This window comes from Notamacropus eugenii, chromosome 5, assembly GCF_028372415.1.
Source record: "Notamacropus eugenii isolate mMacEug1 chromosome 5, mMacEug1.pri_v2, whole genome shotgun sequence".
Lineage (NCBI taxonomy): Eukaryota > Metazoa > Chordata > Mammalia > Diprotodontia > Macropodidae > Notamacropus > Notamacropus eugenii.
Genome location: NC_092876.1, coordinates 394,397,430 through 394,415,066, shown reverse-complemented (window position 1 = coordinate 394,415,066; position 17,637 = coordinate 394,397,430). Strand labels below are relative to the sequence as shown.

Genomic DNA, 17,637 nt, shown 5'->3' with positions numbered 1-17,637 from the left:
GCTCTTCCCTCTCCCCTCTCTCCCCACTTCCACTTCTGCTTCCATTCTCTTACTGTAAGATCTTTGCCTCCTTGGGAGATTTCTCTCTCTCTCCTAAGGAAGAGTTCCCCCTGCACATGTAACCAGGACCCTGAATAAAGCCTAACCGTTGTTCGACTCCGGAAAGTCTCTTCTCTCATACGTTTATCCGGTTTGGCCAGCCAAAGACCTGTGATAGGTAAGATAGGACTCGGGTAGCCCTCAGGCCTCTAGGCCTGGCATATATATATATATATATATATATATATATATATATATATATATATATGTATAGATAGATAGATAGATAGATAGATAGATAGATAGAGATATTTTACTTAAGGGTGTTGCTATGAATGTTATGATTTACTTTATTGAACAATGTTTAGTTTATTGATGGATAGAGAGTTCATTATACTATTTGATTAGACCTTTAAAATCATTCACAGCAGCAATCCTCAGCTTCCATGACTGGCTTTACAAGGGCCTGGAATATGATATTCCAGAGGTCAAAGGAGATAGAATTAAAACCAAGAATCACCTACCCAGCAAAACTGAGTATAATATTTCAGGGGAAAATATGGAACTTCAATGAAATACAGAATTTTCAAGAATTCTTGTTGAAAAGACCAGAGCTGAATAGAAAATTTGACTTTCAAATACAAGAATCAAGAGAATCATGAAAAGGTAAACAGGAAAGAGAAACTATAAGGAATTTGTTAAAGTTGAACTGTTTACATTCCTACATGGAAAGATGATATTTGTAACTCATGAGACCTTTCTCAGTATTAGGATAGTTGGAGGAAACATACGTACATATACATACACACACACACACACACACACACACACACACAGGAAACTTTATTATGAATGATTCTCAGGTAAAGTAAGAGCCTAAAGGTATACACAAACACATGGGTACACAAATAAATTTAAGATTTCAAATGATATTATTTATTACACCTCAATCTATTTTATTAAAGGATTGTCACACTTCAAATTTTAGCCCTACATTTCAAATCTTAGACTTTCTCTAAACTGTAATATTATGGATGCTTTCAAAAATGTACATACCTATTAGCCCAGTAGTGTAGCCTTCTTTTTGTAGTATCTTTGCAAAAGTTGTTTCATTGGAAGGGAGCCCTCCAGATGCTGCAGTCCATTGAAGAACAGGAAGGCCATTATCAGAAGTCATACCTTGGATGAATATGGTTTTTAAAGAACATGATAATTTTAAAAAAGTACTTTATTTTTTTTATCACTTAAAATGTTTTAAGTAAAACTGAGAAATATTGCAAACCTATCAGATTTAATGACTAACTTACTATTTATCTATTGACAAAAAAAACAGTTGGCATTTAAAATAATAATGATATTATTATACTTCAAATAATCCATAAATAAAAATAGGATCAATAAATCAACTGTACACAGGAATTAGGAAATGAACATTTTTTACATATTTTCAAGTTTCACTTGACTCAATATTATATGTAAAATGAATTAAAAGATGCCATATTATACCATAGAAAGGGTCCAATTTCTATTGTCAAAAGACCTGGGTTTGACTTTTACTAGCTCTGTGTCTTTGGGTAAGTTATTTGTTCTCATTGTGCCTCAGTTTCCATATCTACAAGATGAGAAAGTTGGATTGCCTCTAAGGTCCACCTCAGACATAGAGCTATGATGATAAATCATCTTGGTGTCTGAACTACTTCCTGGTTTGAATATACAGCTTTGAGAACAATGATTCTTTCAGGCAGCTAAGATTAACTTGAAAGTCATGAGACTTGGGTTTTATCCTTGGTTCTAATAAACTAGTAGTGAAATCTTAAGAGAGAATAACTATTATAGAATATCAAAATATATATAATAAAATATGACTAGGAAAATTTGAGGAGGGCTTCATGGATGGGGTAATGCTTCATCTCTCTGGACATTAGCTTGCTTAGCTGGAAAATTAGATTATTAGACTTGATGATCCTAAAGGTCACTTGCAAATCTAAAGTTCCATTATTTTATGAAATATCTGCATGACCTAAGTGTAAATGTAGAATCCAAAGAAACATATAAACAAAACTTAGACGAGAAAATGTTGCAATCATAACTTAGATACTGTGTCCTGTTACCTGGGCCTTCCTTAAATTCCTTGTTTGTACCCTCCTCTTCCAACATTGTATTATTCCCAATTTGTCTTTCTACTCTATCACCCTCAAATAAGCTGTAAGACTATAAATTTGTTAGCCATACTCAGCTTAGATGAAGAACATAGCTATGATATAAACCATCATATGGTATGGTTCTTCTCTATCCTTGCACAGTAAATAAAATTGCAGAAGAAAAATTTAAGAGAACTAAGTCAAATTTTCAATGCATAGAAGATATTTTAGGAGTCTTGGAAGCCTAAGAAGGCTTATTCCAGGTAATTCCAGATGTTCATATTTGACAATATTGTGCATCAGTGCAGAAGCACTCTGGATCTTGGAATGGAAAAATATGGAGATACCACAAAAATTAATTGGGAGAAATTTGTATGATCATGGCAGAACAAGAATTGATGGAAATTTTTGACAATTCCAATTTATTTTTGTGAAAGCTGCTCTGCTTGTGATGAATTAGTAGATTGCTACTAAGAGCTATACCCACTGTCTGTGGTAGATTAAACCAAGGAAACCATTCAGTCATACTTCATTCTCAAACACTGAAAGACATTATTTAAGTTTAAACAGCAGCTTCACCTTCCTAGAGGTGGCTAATACCTTTACTAGGAAGCAGAGACAAAATCATGAACCGTTCCTAGAATTAACACACTGAGATGTTGAACTGTACTTGTGACATATCAACATTTAGAACTCATTTACTACAACTCACTCATTTTACATATTAGGAAATGGTGCCCAAGAGAGCTTAAGTGATGTGTCCAAGATCATGCAATTAATAAGTACCAGAGCTGTGAAGCCAACCTGTCTTCTGATACAAAACTCACTGTTGTTTTCATTATTTCACACCAGTGCTCTCATTTGTCAAAGAATGGAAAGAATTTAAGACTAATGGATATAAATTTTGGATAGTAATTATAGACATGTCAAAAATAAAAATAGTTTTTTTGGTAAGATTATTTCTGAGATGACAGAATTAAAAAAATCTAATAGAAAACATGAATTCTGAAAGAAAAAAAATGAAATTGACTTTGGAAAAATTCTATTACACATTCAGTTTTATATCAGGGCATGAGAAGTTTATTTTTATCACAGCTTTTAAAGATCTTGTTATCTCTAAATATTCAAGAAACTAGCTCTTTGATGAGAATTTTTAATAATATTTTAAAAAGGATAAATGGGAAGTAAAGATGCCATGAGAATGTAAGAAAGTTTCTAACCTGATCGAATAGGGTACCTTCCAGTTAAGAAAGCAGCTCTGCTAGGGGTACAAACAGAAGCTGCTGCTATGTGCTGAGTAAGTTTCACCCCTTCATTTGCAAGGCTGTCAATATTTGGTGTCCTAATAAAAAAAAAAGATATGGTTTAACTCATATAAAAAATGAAATATAAATTATATACATTTGCAAAGAAAAAACTTGAATTTTGTTATATTTTAAAATATTCATATAAAGTAAAAGTATCTTATTTATCAGAGACCCCTTAACCAACGCTTTATATATTCACATAATAATGATTTAAGTTCTTGATGATGACTCAACTCTGAAGCATTCTGATTTCCAATAAAATATCTGCATTCAAAGAAATATTAATCCAACTCAAGAATATATTATTTTTTTAGTGGATTTGTAAACTTTGTAAAGCAGGCCTTCCTTTTATCAATGTAGATAATCAGTTTAAAGACTTTGTCTAACTGCTTTTGAGGGAACCATTTAAAAAAATGTTATAACTTAGCTCTGAAATGTTTGTCTGTACAGCTTGAATTGTCTGGTTCACTGCCTAACTATTCCTTTCATCTTTCTAGTACATCATGTATACATAAAGTGAAGTAGAGAGTTAATTCTTTGTTCCTTACCTTATTGTATTGTTTCCATAGCAACCTATGTCTCCAATACCAAGATCATCTGCTAGTAAAAGAACAATATTTGGCTTGAAGTCAGCGAAACAGCTTGATTTTGATGGTTTCAGTACCAGAAATGTCAGCAGTGTAATGGACAGAGAGGTCCTGAAATATAAGACAAAGAAAATCTAACTCAGGGATGTGCTGGAACTTGGTCGTTCCACTTCTAAAAACCAATTATGAAATAGTATGAATACCTACATCTTTGAAACTAACAAATGCTAAAAAATTAAAGCTGGATTTATCAGAAGTTGTGTTCATTTATAGACTTAAGAAAGCAATGGAGAAAATGGTAATAATGCAGATTATACTTAATGTCCTTTTTTGGGAGTGGGGAGGGAGTTGACTATTCAATATTTATAAGTATGTCATTTAATAATCCCACTTTTTAGAACAACTCCATTTTCTTAAAGACGTGTGTGTGTGTGTGTGTGTGTGTGTGTGTGTGTGTGTGTGTGTGTGTGGTGTGGCTGGTAACTTCAGGATATAGAAAAGATTGAATTTATCTCTTTCACAAGTTGAACATGTATACAGTTAGAGGCATCACATTTTAGGAAGTACATTGACAAATCAGAGTGCATTTATATGAGAATGACCAAGATGGAGACTAGAGAACAGGTTGTGTATGGCTCTGTTAAAGCAACTGAGGACATTTAGATTAGAGAATATAAGATTTTGAAGGAACACTATAGCTGAACTCAAATGTTTTATAAGACAAATCTCTAAGTAACAGATTTTGCATAGAGGTAGGTAGGAGGATTAATATAAGGGTGGAAAAAAACCACAAACTTTTAGTAATTTTACAGATCAAAATTTCAGGATGTAATTTATTCCTTCTCCTCCTTAGAGATCTAATGAAGGCTGGGGGATTTACTTTTCAGGAATGTTATAGAAGGGAGCCCTGTTCAGACACTAGTCAGATTTGCTGTACTCTGAATGCCTTTCCAAATGTGAGATTTCATGAATTTTTTGTGTACGTATATGTTAAACAAAGCGTAAAACTGAAATGAACTGAAACAAATGAGGTAAGCATAACCAAGAAAAAGATAGACACAACTACGACAGCTATGTAATTAGAAAGAACCAAAACAAAAATACCACAAAGAAATGAATGTCTTAAAATTATAATGACCAAGTTTGGCCCCAAAGTGTGGGATGTTAAAATGTATCTTCCCCTTCTTTCATTACAAATGTGGGGAACTGTGGATATAAAGCACATCAGATTCATTTGTTAGTTATGTTGAATCTCTCCATCACTTATTTTTTGATTCTTACTTATAAATGATACCTTTCTGGGTAGGGGAAAAGGAAAGATATATTTGGAGGTGAAAGTAATTTAAAAATAAAATATATCCATAAAAATAAAACATCACAGATTTTTGTTTTTAACTATTATTTCTCAGTATGAGTACAAGAATAATATGAGAGCCTTTTCCCAGTGGTCACATTGGTCACTGATTATAAACTTTATTGTCAGGGATTTGTAAGGATACATTCTCCTCGGAATTTTTTTTGCCTAAGAAAGTGGTACACAATTAGTCTTGGGCATGTGTAGAGCTTGGTCAGAGCTGAAGTGTTAAATATGGGCAAATGAGAGAGGAAAAGTCATTTATTACAGTGGAATAATTAAGAGTTCTGACACCTCTCCTCACATCCTAAAATTATCTTACAATTTTAATCTGAAACTTGATTTAACAAATATTTGAGTCAAGAGGGAATGACATGTTTTATTTATTCTTTAAGGGAGGATTAACATCCTCAAAAATCACAGGAATCAGTGTTTTGGCAATATCTATAGCTCTAAAAACTAGTATTACTTACAGATACTTTGAGGTAAAGAGAATTATGCCTTCATTCATCTGTCAACAGTGGTTGCTCTTTCCCTTCCAACAAACACAGTTTGTGCCAAGGCCCAGGGAGCAAGGGAAGCAGCAGAGTGCCACATATGCAATAAAATTTAACTAATCATACTTTTTTGAGGAAGCAGTGACATGAAATAGATTAATTTGAATAGTTCTCCAATCAGGTCCCAAGTAGTTGTAAGTCATGAGAGTTTTATGCCCCTGTGTTTTAAGATAGACTGAGGCAGAGCTCACTTAGGTTTACCTTTTGTTTTTTTCTAGGTCTAGGAAGTAAGAAATTTCAAATACATACCCTTTTCCAGATACTCAAAATACTCTCTGATGATGGAGCACATCCACTTCATCAGTACATCAACACAATAGAAAATGACATCAAAATATGTAAGGGTAAATAAGGATAAATACATAATTGAGAATGTCAAACTTATCTTACCAAGAATTTTCCAGATGTAGCATGCTATCCGCTTTCTTGGAAAGAAGAAATCAAGATTCTGTTAGCATGCACCAGAAACAAACCAGCAAAATATATATAAATCACCCAAGAGGTTAAAGTAAAAACAAATAATTAGAAATTTTAGGTAGATAATGAATCCATTCCCTCACCCACAATGACCCTCTTCCCTCCTCCCAGTACCCAAGGGCTTTCTGGTAGTTTTCAGTTAACCAGTTTAAAGGGAGTCATAGAAAACTCTTGCAGGAAAAAAGTCCTCCTTCTTAATGAAAACCTAAATGGAAAATGTAAGTAGATTGGAAGAAAAGGAGAATGAACAATAAAGGAAAATTTCAGATGGGAAAGAATTAGCTTTAAACACTAAATGAATAGAAAAATTAAATTATTTATCGTTTACATTGTATAGCTGTGCATGATTAGTGAGTGGATAGGAAGTAAAGTAAAATTCCCAGGACTTTTATGTAATTAGACAAGCCTCTGCAGAAATGGTGTGATTCTACCAGGCTTTGAGAAAAGCAAGTGATGAGAAGCTTCCAGTTAAGTGAAGGGGTATTTCATTAATTCATTAATTTCATTAATTGAGTAAGTGAGCAAGCAATTGTTCAGATGGTAGAAAACATCATGAAATGTGAAGTATGGTAAAAGGGGACATGGAATTCAGCACTTCCAGAGATAAAGTTACTCTGTAACACTCATGACCAATATTTCTCAATAAAAAGCAACCCCAACATTTATACAATTTGCTTCTAATCATAGTAAAATTCACAGCGAGCCTTTCATGCTAGTGTTAATGACCAGACACAACACATCAAGAAAGAGTTCTTCCGAAGTTCTGTTTTGATGGAGTCAGTATGATTTGAGAGGTGTTTAAAATAGGGGTCGTGTGAGTTGATAACATTTAAAATCATTTTTGGATTTTAATAAGGGCCTCTGAAGTAAATTCAGAGAATACCTCTTCTTATGTTAATAAGGCCAGATGAGGCTGACTTAGCATACTTTGAGATCCTTAACCCAAGCATTATCTTGAATAATGGGACTTTTTCCGTATCTTAATATTTTGTGGACATACACTATGTTACGGCACGTTAATGGTAAAGAAAACACAGATATTCTAGGTGGTAGTTTCAAAGGAAACTTTGTCAATTCTCTTATCTTATTGTATTTACAACCTATTCAGTTAAGAAAATTCCTTTCTCATGAAATAATTAAATACATATAGAGACCATAAATCTGAGGAACACAGACACTCTTGGATTGTCCTAAAACAGATTTAAGCCTGGTCATTCCTGTAACATTCAGTCAGAGACTTCCTTCTGGCTCCGTGGTCATGTAACTGTTAGCTTTAAGGGAACAAACAATATGCATTTAGCCTACTTGCCTTTTTTAACCAAAACCAACTGAAGCACTGGGAGAGAACAGTTCCCTATCTTGCCAAAGCAAAAAGACTCAGGTGCCTCAGGATTCATTTTTCCTGAAGTCTTAAACCTTGATGGGTTCAGGGTAAGTCCTCCTATTCCCAGCTTCCAGAGGATGACCACTAGTTTGGTTGAAGTTCAAAATTTCCGTTTAAAGCTAGCTTAGGGGGCAGGGATCAAGTCTTCAGCAAATGCTCTGTATAAATACCCTGTACAGATTGATCTCAGGAAAAATTAGCACAAGTGTTGCTAGCACTAGTGTTAATTAACTAAAGATAGCCCTAAATTATGTTGGCCACCATAGGACTCCTTTGGACTGGTCAAAGTTACTTTATGTTAAAACCAAATTAAGTTTAAAGGCCAAAAATAATCTAGCCAGGAGTGGAAATGTTTCATCCTGGGTTTGCTGGAATGGCTGAGGGAGAACAAACGGCAGGAACCCTTAAGGCTCCCAAAGCTGCTTCAGCACCAGCCCAGGACTGGTTAACTCCCTTTACCCCAAGGGCCCCAGCCAGTCCTTCCCTTTCATTCCCCTTGTCCTATTTCTTATCATTGGGGCAGCTAGGTAGTGCAGTGGATAGAGCACCAGTGCAGGAGTCAGGAGGACCTGAGTTCAAATCTCACCTCAGACACTTGATACACACTAGCAAGTCACCTAACCCCAATTGCCTCATCGGTCATCTCCAGTCATCTTGATGAATATCTGGTCACTGGATTCAGCTGGCTCTGGAGGAGAAGTGAGGCTGATGACCTGCACAGCTCTCCCTCACTCAAAACAAAGTCAAGTGCAAGTCATGCAAGTGCAAGTTATGTCGTTATTTCTCTGATGGCATGGTCTTCTTTGGCAATGAAGGACAAACACACACACACACACACACACACACACACACACACACACACACACACACACCTATTCCTTACCTCCTTCCTCCCTCTCTTCCCTTACAGGCCTGATCACAGGGAGGATAGCTACACTTTGTGGTTACCCACTCCCTACTTGCCTTCCCTTACCTGCTCTAGCCCTGTTCTACTGCTGCTGCCTCCTTCCCCTTCCCCTCCCCCTCTCTGCTTTCCCTTAAGGGCTCTGCTTTTAGGAGAACAGTTATAATCCAACTACATTCAAGAGGCCTGAATCTATTCCCATGGGGCTGTCCCTTTAAGATAGTTAGTTGGACTCCCCACCTCTAACAACTATAAGGATTCAGGATCTCTCCCTATTATGTAAGGTCTTGAATTCCTCAGAATAACAATAGCCAATTCAAGATGGGGATTTCTAAAAAGCTTCTCACTCCCCCTCTCACTGTGGTTCATTGGGAGTTCTGTCAGTATCTGTCCTGTCATTAATTATCAATTTGTCTGTCCGTATGTACCATGTGTGCTGTGAACAAGTCTGTTACCCTGTAAGACTTAAAATGCTGGCAGCCAGAGGCTTCTAAGGGCTGCAGCTTGGGAAATAAACAAACAAAACTGTAAGACTTTTTCTTGTTTTTTCTGACTGGCCAACCTAGAATTACAATGGAAAGTTAGATCATCTTAGCCAAAATCATCTTAGCAGATTTTGTAGGTTGTAAGATTAATCATTGAAAAGTTTGGGAACTGATCAGTTCAAATTACTGGAAAAGAAACTGAGACTATAAGAACTCCATGAGCTCACCTTGCTAAAACACTCCCTTCCAATCCTGATCACTTAGCATTCTCCTCTCCCTCCCAGAGTTGAGAGTATGTATCTCAGAATGGGGATTTTTAACAGCCACAAGGGTTCATGTTAACTCCTCTCATCCCAGATCTAATTATAGAGAAGAGAATGCATGAGAAGCAATATTGACAGAGAGGAAGTGATCCTGACAGTCCTGTGCCCTTGGGCCCACCCTTCTAGGTAAAGCTTGGAAAATGTCACCTAGGTCCATTCTGATCCAGCAGCTGCAACCTGCCCCAGGCCTAATAAATTCTGCAGCTGTCCCGAAGGGATAGGTGGATGGATCAGGCCTGTGGTGAGCCTTCTCTAAGTCCTGTCTTCAAGAATTATCACCACTGGGACACCAGCCTCTCTGCTCTTGGGGACTCCACTTTTCCATTCCAATTGCAAAAATGTATTTTATCCCTATTTGACTGGCTTTCTGATTTGTAAAGGGAAAAATAATTATGGTTGTTGTTATGGGAGTAAAACCTCACACTCAGAGTATTTATATACTTTTTAGAGCCAGAGGGCATAACCCTCAGGCCCAGTGCCCCAATAGAAAAAAAAGAAAGGTACTTGGGACCCCCTTACAAAACAACTCCCCTAATCAAGCTTTTCACAATGGGCAGGCCCATCAATGGGTGGGAAAGAGCCTCCCCAATCACCTAATTTAATCAGGGGCACTTTTAGTAAAACGGAAACAGCAAAAGATCCTAATTTGATTGCCATTACAGATTGTTTGCCTTTTAAACCAAATTTTCAGGTCGACAGAGTCTAGAACAAAACAAAATGAAATAAAACAAATAAACAACAAAGGGTCTTCCTCTCTTCTTTGCCAAATTAGGGGAACGATAGGTGTAAGTTTTTGGACATAACTATGGGTGTGGCCAATATGCTGGTTCAGTTTGCTGAATAACTTCCTCCCTATCTCCCCTCCCCAGCCCCTTTGTTACAAAAGATGAATACCTGATACATAAAAGTAAAATCTATCCATCAGAATAAGATAAAATATTTTAAAATAAATAGCAAATCCAAAGGTCTTCCTTTCGATTCAGCAGCCCCCCTTCCTGGGCATTTACCTTAAGAAGTTCAAAGGCAGAAAGAAAAGTTCGTTTCTGAAAAGAACTGGCAAATTTTCATAGTCACACATCTTGTGATAACCAAGAACTGGAAGCAAGTGGATGTCTATCAATTGCAGAATGACTGAACAAACCATGATAATTAAAATGAAATATTGTATCATATGAAAAGATATCAGTGATTCAGAGAAACATATCAAGATTTGGATGAACTGATACAGATGGATGCAAGCAGAACCGGGATAACAATACATACAATAAGTACAGAAATATAAAAGAAAAGAATATTAAAAGCAAAATGAAATCTGGGGTATTATAATAATGACTCAGTCCTGTATTGAAAATGCTTCATAATTGAAAATATGGAATAATTAGCATTATGAAACCTCCATACTTGGAAGACATGGGGAAACAATAGAGGGCAGAGAGTTGCATATGCTTTCAGATTTACTGTACTGAGCTGTTTTCTTTTGTTAAAAAGGAGGATATAAGGAGTGGTAGTGAAGTGGATGTTATAACTGGAAAGGTACATATATTCAAGAAAAAAGATGCTAATACAACAACTGAAGTACTATGCCAAAGACAAAGGTTATGGGCCCAATTTAAAGGATAAGATGCTGTGAAATAAGATCTTTATTTTCACTCTGTAAGGCACAAATGAGAGGAAATGTAAACTCTTATAAAATGGGTAAAGAATGCTTCTATTTAAATATCTACCAGAAGACTCTGTCTTATGTCCCCTATCCCTAATTGCTCAACTCTGGGCATACAATCAAAATCTCACACAAGGGATATCATGCAACTCCTACTGAAGGACCTAGAATATGAATATACAAATAAATATACAACTGTCACGGTGTCCAAAGGATTAAGAATTACTGTCTGGGATGGGGGAGAGACTTATAGTCTATCTTACGGGGTCATTCCAGTTTTGTTTTTAACTTTCTCACTAGTACTAACCATGTACAATGTTCTTTGAGAACAAAATAAGGATCCAAAAAGGTGTCAGAACTGCTGCTGAGGATATTAGTAGTGTAGAAGTTAAAATGCTGATAGCGTTGTTATTTGCCTTCTTAGAGGTATGATCCTTGTCAGGTTTGATTGGATATTTAATGACTCAGAATTTTAGATCTGGAATGGAATTTAAAGATTACCTAGTCTAAGAATTCTATGGACTTCTTAAAAAAAAAAACCCCAATATTTTGATAAGTATATTTCAATATAATTATTTTCTTTTGTAATCCTGTATGTACTTATATCCTTATCTGATGCACTAAAATACTATTCTGAGAAGGGGTCCATATTTTTTTTTTATTAGTTCTCCAAATGGATCCATGACACATAAAATGTTAAGAATTCCTGATCTTGTCTGAATTTTTCTCATTGATAAGCTGAAGTGCACTGAAGTTCTCTATTCCTAGTATAAAAAAATAACTTCTGGAATGATGAATTCTGACAAAATGAAACCGTTTTATTTGGGCCTGGGGTTGAGCTTATCTTAATATTGAATAAGCATGGACTAGCTTCCTTTTCTACCCACACATTAAGTTGACAAGGAAAGCTCTGTAAACACAGTGATGTCTCCATGAATAGTGGTAGAAGGCTTCAGGTCAAAGTATCTAAACTATGTTATCTTGACAGGAGTTAATTAGGAAGAAAAGGGAACTTAGAGCAGTTTTTTTCAGTAGAAGGTCATAGGCTACTTCTGGAGTTATATATGTATGTGTGTGTGTGTGTGTGTGTGTGTGTGTGTATATATACATATAGCCTTGTTCCTAGACTCTACCTGTCCTTTTAGTGTCCAAAGGAGAGTACGTGGAATCAACCAAATAGAGACTCCATATATAATTCTAGGAATCTTAAGTCACTGTGTATGCTAGTTGAAGGATCTAATTTTAACCAGAAATTTAGTTATATGAGTGACAGGGAGATAACAATGCATATTCAACAGGGAGGAGAGAAGACTATCCTTATCCATAAAGAATAATACAGACTTACACTTTAAGGCATTGAAGGACATTGGGGTATTGAAGAAGGGCATTAATAAATGCCCTTTAGTAAATAGATCTTGACATCCTTAAATCGACTGATCTGGCACAGCAATATGAGTGGCATCCCCAGGAATCAGACACATCACTTCATTTAGAACCATTTAGAAGGGAACTTTAGAGATCATTCTAAATACAGATTCTCAAATTTCAGTGTTGAAAATATTTCAATGGCCACTGAACCTAATTCATACTTGAAAAAGAATCTCATGTAAATGGAAAATGATCATATAGTCTTTGCCTGAAGACCTCCAATGTAGGGGAAACCCACTACCTCTTGAGGTAACCCATTCTATTTTTATTTTTACAGTTTCTAAATATGTCCCCCCACTCCTCCTTATACTGAGCTTAAGTTGTCCTCTTGACAACTTTCATTACTTTTGATTGTTAATAGTTTGGCCTCTGGGGCTACAACAAAAAGATGAATCGCTCTTCTATGAGGGTTCTTCAAAAACCTGAACATACAGTTGCTTCAAGTAATCTTCACATGGTGTGAATTAGGAAGACCTTTCACCATTCTGGATGCCCTCCTCTGGACATTCTCCAACTTATTAAGGCTTTTCCTAAAATGGAGCATCTAGAACCAAATATACTAAATGTGGTCTGGCCAGATTAGTGTACAATAGGACTATCATTTCCTTATTCTCGAGTGCTGGCTGTAGCCCCAAACCTCATTTTAATGAAGAAACTGAGGGGGGGAGAGTCCAAGTAACTTTCACAATAGCATATAGCGCCAGAAATAAAGACCTATGTCCTTTGACTCCAGACTCAGTTCTTTTGCCTCACACAATGCTGTGTAGCCCAGGTCATAATCTCCATTTTGCAAACCAAACATTCTTAGTAACATTTTCATTATTAGAACCAGAGAGGTAGAGTCGAGATAATGGAGAAGAAGAAAGAATATAGCCTAATTCTTCTAGTAAATCTTCTCCCCAAAAGTCTAGAAAATGCACAAGACTGAATTCTGATTGAGAAAAATCAAGAAAAAGTCACAGTGAATCATCTTTTCAGCCCAGGGAGGTTCCAGGAGACAGACAAATCTTCTACCATTGGGGATGGAGTCTGACCAACAGCAGGACCTAAAAAAGAGCCCAGACTGGGCACCAGGATAGAAAGCATCTGGGCAGAAAGGGATCCCAGAGGATCCCTGAACCAGTGCAGGGTACAGAAATGGGTGCCTTCTGGCACCTCAGTCACTCACTACCCACTACCCAGTGAGGTCAGATGCAGGAATTGTGTCTATAAAGAGAGATAGTAGAAGTGTTCTCCAAGAAAGGAACAAGTTCAGAATCAATCTGTAGTGTTGAGGCTATGATTCCACCAACAGAAATGGAACTCAGTTCTAGCCTCTAGCCCAAGATGGAAGTCTGCAGTGGTATCACCAGGGCAGGAGGCTTAGGTCAAAGAGAATCTTGCAGTTCAATCTCTAAACCTGCTAAACTTCCCAGTGGGTTAACTGTCACTGATTCCAGCAGCGATTTGGTGAAATTCTTAACTAGAGACAAGGCTAAACCTCCATTAGGAGCTTAGAAAGCTCAAGCCATCAGTGCAGTGAGCAGACTTAGCCCTAATTAACCTACTTTGGGATCACTGAAGGATTACAGGCCACCAGTCTGAGTTGTGGAAACAGTAAGATGTAGAAAGACAGAAGCTCAGCCTATACATTCCCATGAGAAGCATCCAGAACTATTGCAAAGTCTCATGGATTGCAACTCATCTGACAGTTAACATGCCACAATGGGTAAAGTGATGGACCTGGAATCTGGAAGACCTAAGCTCAAATTTGACCTCAGATATTTAGTAGATGGGATTCAAATGGCTCTGGAGGAGAAGTGAGGCTGGTGACCTGCACAGCCCTCCCTCACTCGAAACAAAGTCAAGTGCAAGTCATGTCATCATTTCTCTGATGGCATGATCTTCTACGGCAACAAAGGATGAACACACATACACCCTAGGCAAGTGACTTAGCCTCTGTTTGCCTCAGTTTTTCATCTGCAAAGTGGGGACAATAGCACCTATCTCCCAGGGTTATTGTGAAAATAAGCCAGTTTTTTCTAAAACAATTTATTATTGCTAAATCTTATTATTTTCATCATCATGATTATTGTCATTAGGTAAGAAGCCCAGGTAGACTCAAAAAGGGTTCTATGTTGTGGAACAAAGTAGACCTAGAAAAGAGGTAAAATACTAAGTTTGATTTGCTTTTTGGAAGGCATTAGACTCTTTCAGTGATAATTTTCTCACTTTTTATTGGGCAAGGGTAGATACAACTCGTTCCTTGAAAAAAAACCAAATCTCATGCTTCATCTTTTTTCACTAGCAACCAAAGCAGAACCTTTTTAGGAACAGGAACCTGAATGTTATGTTTCAGGTTAGAAAATCTTAGAGAATGCAACCAGCAGAAAAAATTCATAGTTTTTTATCTTTTTGGTAAAGATTAAGTGAAGATGTATTCAGGCTGACTAACTACTTCCTCACCTTTTCCTTTCTTGCAATGCTTCTCACCCACAGTCTCTCAGAGCGTAACTATCCAGTCATTTGGTATAAGCATTAGGAAATAGGCATTAGGAAAAATAGATCATGTACCAACCATTGATAAATAAATCATCTATCTAAGGACCAAGGGGATCACTATTAGAGATTACAGGAGGAAGACGTTCTGAGAAAACAGTGAAAATAATGGAGAATAAATTGAGAAAATAGATGAAATAGATCCATGGCATAATTCAACAACACATTTTGTTAAATCCCCTTCATGTTTTCACCTTATTCTACCTCCATTCCTTAACCGATTTTCCAGTCTTCTTTCCTTAACTCAGCCAGTTTACCATCCCCCTCTAAAAATTGTTTCTGCATTCCCTTGTTGCCTTCTCCAGCTCTTCCTTTAGTTTCCTCTCCATGGTTTCTTAATACCAAAGCCAGACTCTAGAATTCCAGGGGTCATGCATGGATCTTTTCATGATCCTTTAAAGCTTTACCCATGATCCATAGCAGAAGTCTGTGCTTCTAATGATCTCCCTAAGCATCGTTCTTTCTTCCCACTAGTCCACTCTGAGCTCTCTAGGAGGTCTTTCCTTGGAAACCACAGGACAAGATCCCAAAGATAGGAGCTGTATTCTTCCTCAAGTTTATCAGAAACAGAGCAAACAGCAAGGAAGAGGACAGAATATTGAATTTGGAGTCAGGAAATCAAATCTTGAATCTTGCCTCAGATACTTACTAGTTGTACGACCCTGGGCAAGTCATTTAATATCTCGCAATCTCACTTTCCCCACTTGTAAATTGAGGGGTTTGGACTTGGTCTTTAATGTACTTTCAGTTCTAAATCAACAATCATATTATTTGTTTTGGGACCTTGATGTTTTATAAGGTTAATATACCACAAGGCCAGTAGAAGCAAATATCATTAATTGGCAACCTAATAGTTTCTTCTCAAATGTCTCCTGTATATCTGAGAGAAAATCTGAACTTCATGCTCCAGGACAGAGAAAAAGTGCACCTCAAATCCTTCCTTTTCCACAATGTTTTTGGGGCCACTGTTTAGTGCTCAGTCTAGATTTATTACCTGTCATCTACTCCCTCCATCCTTCCTCTGACCCCCCTTCCCACACTTTTCTGTCTATCTGTCTGTCTGTCATTCCCTCCACCCCCTTCTAACATTTTAATAAATCTACCACAACAAAGTTTGGTTACAAATTTGTTGTCATCAGGACTTCTCCCAAGAGTGTCTTAGAATAATCTTTCAGCTAAAGCCTGTATTTGATTTAATGACCTGAATTTATAAAGAGAGGCTTTTATAATCCTCCCCACCCCAGTTTTGTAATATTTCCAATGAAATCTTCCAAGAAACTGTAAAACTATAGTGAATTGGCTTGTCTTTCCACATGGCCTCAATGCCTGGACACATCTGCACAAACAGACTGAAAAGTTACTTAGTAGATGCCAAGTACCTGTATGGGCTGCTTTCACATCACAATGTGCTACGTAGATCTGCGTTGGGCTTCATTCACTCCAAACGTCTCCGAGAAATGCAGCCACATCCCTTGCCACAACCTAAGAATTCCCTGGTGGTTTCAGTCATTGATCAAAATAGCACAACACAGCCAGATGAAGTACGCATGTGCACTATGAGGTGGCCTGCAGGGAAATCATTTTTCAAAAGAGCAAAGTTTGGTTGCACCAGGCAGACCTGAGCAAAATAAATCTCGAGAGCATACTCTAATCCTGCTACAATTTTTATATTTCACTTCATCACAGACTCCCTCCTCTTCTTATTTCTGAATAGTAACACAAAAAAGATTAAGGGCTAGTCAGTGAAACAGTAAGTCTTTCATAATTAAATATTAGTTTGAAATATATACTGGCATTTTCCCAGAGACAGCATGTCTGGCTTTTCCCCAAAATTGGAAAATCACTGTACACAAACTGCTTCTTTGAAATGAATTGGCAAAGAACTGCTTTTTAATTTCACATTCTCTCTTCTTTCCTGGCATCTAATCTTAGAAAGCAAGAAAAGAAAGGCACTCAGAAAGTAGAAGTTCGTGCCAGTTTTTATAGAGAAATACAAACACACACACCAGTTTCTTTACTCACTTCTCAAGAGAGTAATCTGATGTACTTGAACAGGCACTAAATTTCAGGCACTTTGAAAATAAAACGTTAATTTTCTACATAACACATTATGTAAACCACTAGATAATTAAGCATGAGATAGCAACTAGACAAAGTTTCTCTCTCTCTCTCTTTTTAACTACATAGAGCCCTTTTCCTATTACTCTATGGCAAAGTGCCATCCATTGTTCAGGGGTAACTGAGAAAACCTGGCATCATTGAGATGAATAGCAGTCAATTGCCACTTTAGGATGCGGGGTTCTTTTACAGCTCCAAATACCACCCTTCCAGAAAGCTCCTGATTATTCATTCTGACAATATAGCCTTCATTACTACTACAGCCATCAAATATCTGGATAAGTTCCTGGAAGAATGTAATTAGATCCCAGAGATGCTAGCTTCCCCTCCCTGAT

The 17,637-nt window shown here is 36.9% G+C and overlaps 1 protein-coding gene across 1 annotated transcript in view; it reads right to left on the bottom strand.

Moving 5' to 3' along the window:
- Positions 1-16,890, bottom strand: part of ARSL (arylsulfatase L) — a 34,836-nt gene extending 17,946 nt beyond the window's left edge. Inside the window, exons 1-5 of the mRNA XM_072614473.1 lie at positions 16,564-16,890; positions 6,376-6,410; positions 4,036-4,185; positions 3,401-3,522; positions 1,096-1,218 (exon numbers count right to left, since the gene is read on the bottom strand). Of these exons, the coding sequence (XP_072470574.1) occupies positions 1,096-1,218; positions 3,401-3,522; positions 4,036-4,185; positions 6,376-6,398 (418 nt within the window). The 5' untranslated portion in view covers positions 6,399-6,410; positions 16,564-16,890. The remainder of the gene's footprint in view (positions 1-1,095; positions 1,219-3,400; positions 3,523-4,035; positions 4,186-6,375; positions 6,411-16,563) is intronic.
- Between the last annotated feature and the right edge of the window lie 747 nt (positions 16,891-17,637).